Source organism: Condylura cristata, unplaced genomic scaffold, assembly GCF_000260355.1.
Source record: "Condylura cristata isolate star-nosed mole 26May11 unplaced genomic scaffold, ConCri1.0 scaffold00001, whole genome shotgun sequence".
NCBI lineage: Eukaryota > Metazoa > Chordata > Mammalia > Eulipotyphla > Talpidae > Condylura > Condylura cristata.
Window position 1 is genome coordinate 9,424,103 of NW_004567102.1, and position 4,386 is coordinate 9,428,488.

The window sequence follows — 4,386 nt, forward strand, 5'->3', positions numbered from 1 at the left end:
GCTGGCCACAGTGGCTTCAGCATGAGTTCAATCCCAGGCCCTGGAGGTGACCCACATGGCGCGGCAGACCTCTCCTGACCCGCCCGCTGCTCCCCTCAGCAGTGTACTTCATCTATCTGCCTGTTCTGCTCCCTGCTCTGTGTGTGGTGAATCCTCTCATGGCCCGCCCCTGCCTCTCTGGCCTGTACTCCAGTTCTGTATACATAAATAAATATTAAAAAAAAAAAAAAAAGAGTCTGTGAAGTGGCTGCCCTCCAAGGGAGATTCCAACTGGATGGGGATCCACATGTCTTGGCGTTCACTAATTCTCTGTGTCCAGGAGGGAAGGGGCCGTCAACCAGCCTCTGGGATCTGGCCTGCATCTGCGCCCTCGGCTTCCACCTGGTTAGCCTTGCCCAGCTTTTTCAAGCTCTCCAGGAAGGCCTTCCAGGTCTCCAGCACACTCTTCTCCAGCAGCCAGCCCTCACTCTCACATTCTGGGTCTTCGGGGTCAGACAGACCTTCCAGCGCCGTGTGCAGGTAGCGCAGCCCGATCGTGATGGTCACCTGTAAGGAGAGAGGAGACCAGGTATCTGGCTATTTGGCTGCAGTCCCCTTTGAATGAGGCAGGCTCTACTGAGTCTGGGTTAGTGGGGGCCCGCCTACCCACTCCTGCCTTTTCTCCAGCCTCATCTTGGGTCCTCCTTCCTTTCCAGTCACCCTAGGCTACCTTGGGCCCCACCTACCCACCCCAGCCTTTCCACACTCCAATCTTTAATTTGCTTTTTGTTCTCTGCTTTGTTCCTCTCCACACCCCCCTGTCCTGGATGCTTTCCTGTGCCCTGCCCCTAGCTTGTTGGTGGGCATATGCTGGATGTTCAGTAACTATCTGTGGATGGAACTAAAAAGTCACCTTTTCTGCAAACTACATTATAGGTGGTTTCCTTTTACTTCTGTTATTTTGGGTAGTGGGGAATGGATGTTAGTAATGGATCATTCAGGCTTGATCACTGGCAGTCATTGAAGCAGACTCAGGTCACAATGCCTCATTCCAAACCCCGGCCCTGGCATGTGACTAGGAAGCCTCAGTTTACTCATCTAGTTTTTGGATTTTCTGATAAAACATTAGCATGTGTAGAGCCTGTAGCCTGGTGCACAGTAAGGGTGAATGAGATGTGCCAACTGTAGTTGGTTATTAGTCAGCTTGGTGAGTATTGTTTTTGCTTGTCTTGTATTCTGCTAGCCACTTGTTTCTATACAAATCTCTAGTAGTCTCTTATACTTCTCCTTTTATGGTATGCCAAACTGTGAGAGGAACAGAACTACTAATATGGAAAGTAAGACAGAATTGGCCCTGATCCATCTTGTTTATCAAACACCCCCTAGAACACCACTCAGTGGTGTGCCTCAGTAAACCTCTACTAAACAAATGCCCTGGGAGCATTTTATAATGATGATAGTAGATGATAATAGCAACTGATAGAGTTTTGGGGTTTTGCTATTATCAACTGAAAAGTCAATAATTTTTTTTTGTAAGGTCAATATTTTTAATAGTGAAAAAACTTGCCTCCTCCAGGAAGTCCTCCTTGTGTGCATTAACACAATCCGTTCCTTCTGCTTTCCTGAAGGAGCATTGTGCGCTATGAACTTTACATTTGTAACAGTTCTTTAACAAGTGTGAGAGTGATTGTACTAAGACAGGCTTCGCTCCTCATCTTATGCTGTCACTAAGTTTCTGGAAAAAATGGGTAAATTATGAGGCAGTTAATAGAACCCCATTTTCCCACTGGCTTCGGTTATCCTTTCAATCTTCTTTTCAGAATTCACCAGGAGACATAATCTTCCCAACTTACAGCAGTAAGCTGCTCTCCTCATTCTACCTACTCATTCCTAATACTGGCTCTGAAGGAGCCAATGAGCAATAAATCTTCATGGATATTATTGCATTTTCATGGTCGCAATATTAAAATTATCCTGGCATCTCTTCTGTCCACCTGTGGCTATGTAGGTTCCTCTTTTCTTTCTCCTTTTCCTAATAAATTTGTCCTTTTAAAATAAAAAAATAAGTAGCTCACCCAGATCTCATGCTGTACAGTCCCTGTGTGATGTGGTGAGTTAAAAGTGGTATATCTCAGTCAAAGGCACAGCTGCATATGTGTTTCCATAGCACTAGGAGAGTGACTTATTTAAAGGACATTTAGTGAATCTTCTCTAATGGAAGAAATACCCCCACCTCAATCTCTCATTTTGTACATTTGGACTTCATGTTGTCAATTCATAGCAAGAATCCCTGAATTATCCTCTGTGCCACCTTAGTTCACCACATGCACAGGGGTTCATTCAGCACCTAGGACAGCTCCCAGTACCTGGCTGGCCTATAAGAGCTCTCTTCTCTAATGAATGAATTCAGCTTATTCACTACGTATCTGCTACATCCAAACCCTGTAACTACAGAGAAGAATTAGCCTTACAGATGAAATAAAATGAGCCCACAAATAACTAGAATAATAAGTAAATGATGATCCAACTTAAGAGAAGCACAAATCCAAGTAGCTCCCATTTACTGAGCGTCCCAATATACTTATTATGTCCTATTGCCTCCCAATAATCCCAAAGCTAACTGCTAATATTCCCCTCCTCCCATATAACAGTGAGATTAAATAACTTTCCAGCACCTCAGACTCAAGTGGGGACAAAGGATGGACTTCTAAAACATGCTAAGTGAAAGAAGTCACACATATATTACATGACTCCATTTATATAAAGAATTCAAAATAGAGAACTCCACAAGGACAGAACACATATTGATGACTTGACTGTGTAATGGGTGTGAGATTTCTTTGGGCTGATGTAAATCTATTAGAAGTAGGTACAGATGATGACTGCACAGCAGTGTGACTACTGAGTACTACTTTTAAATGGTTGATATTATGCTCAGTGGATTTCTACTTTTTAATAAATAACTCTACTTTTTAATTAATAGGACAGAAACCAAAACAGGTGGATGTGCTGAGATTCAGTGGAGGCCTATCTGGCCACCAGCAGCCAAGGTTTGTTCTTAAGGAGGAGACAGAGGCTTTGCTCCAGGCCTGACTCCACCCCCTACATCCAGTGGGACAGGTGACCCCCCCTCTTCCCCTGTCTTCACTATCCAGAACCCACCTCAAAGAGCCAGATGAGGAGCGTGACAGCACCCATGAAGTTCATGAGGCTGCTGTAGTAGCTGAGCAGTGCGGCCCTGCAGCCGACCACCCACAGGTTGAGCTCCTCTGACTGGTGGTCGTAGCTGTAGTGCGCTGAGTTGTTTGTGAGCTGGTACTGGATGCAGGGCCGTGGTGAGCTGGGGTTGCAGCAGCTGAAGGGGACACCATCTACCAGGTACCGCCCATCCACATTGCTCTTGATGCGACTGGAGGAGAAACATAGCTTGAGACATGACCCTAAGACTTCCCATCAGTGCCGGTCCCTCACACCCCCACCTCCATCTCTGAACATTCAGCTAGACTTTCCCTTCACTCTTCCACTCCCTCACTGGACACATGTTTGCTGTGCACTTAATATGTGAAGGCCACTGTTGCACGTGATGAAGATGAAAACATGACCTCAGAGAGAAATGCCTTCCTGGAGAAATGCCTCCCCTGCCTTCCTGGAGCTTATGTTCTAAGGATTGAGATGGATGATAAACCAAGAAGCAAGTAACAGGGCATATAGAGATTTATCTGACTGCCAGCCCAGATGTGTGCTGCCAGGCCCTAGCAGGCAATGATTTCCTAGAACTATGCCAGGGTCTAGGAAGAGAAGCAGGACAGACATCAGATTCAGATTTTAACCCACACTCCCTCCACCTTCATCTCCCACTGTGGTGTGATCAGTTCTGCTGAGTAAATGTTTCCGAAAGTCCTGCTCTGGCCCAGTAGAGACAAGGGAAGAGACTCCAAGCTAATCCAGCCCTCCCTGTCAGAGTGAACTCTGCCCCTTCCTCACCCAGATAATGGAGACAGCACCCTCATCCCTCCAGGGACCCACCGCGCCTCAGTGGAACGTTTGCATTTCTACGTTTATGTATATATTGCTTCAAGTTCACCATACATTTCCATGGGTTCAGAATCCGGAAAAGACAGGCATCTTTACATTCTAAACCTCTCCTGTTCCTGCCAGACAGGTGTTGGTGTGGTTACCCAGGTATCTTTGTGTCAAAGTTCATAGAGCTGCAAGATCTGCACCCTTCAAGCTATCCTGAGGATAAAGGTGTCCTTTAAGTGGCCCACAAACAGTGAATGATCTAATAGCAGAAGACGTTTACCAGGCAAAAATAGAAAGCATGTAATCGTTTAAAATTGTTTCCAACAGTGTTCATTGAAATGGTAATTATACTCTAATAAAAGATGACCATGTCTAACTGGATTA

At 45.6% G+C, this 4,386-nt stretch overlaps 1 protein-coding gene across 1 annotated transcript in view; it reads right to left on the reverse strand.

Moving 5' to 3' along the window:
- Positions 1-305: 305 nt before the first annotated feature.
- The window catches only part of PRPH2 (peripherin 2 (retinal degeneration, slow)), a 15,255-nt gene continuing 11,174 nt past the window's right edge, over positions 306-4,386 (reverse strand). The window contains exons 2-3 of the mRNA XM_004673487.1: positions 3,142-3,388; positions 306-546 (exon numbers count right to left, since the gene is read on the reverse strand). Coding sequence (XP_004673544.1) covers positions 334-546; positions 3,142-3,388 — 460 coding nt within the window. The 3' untranslated portion in view covers positions 306-333. The remainder of the gene's footprint in view (positions 547-3,141; positions 3,389-4,386) is intronic.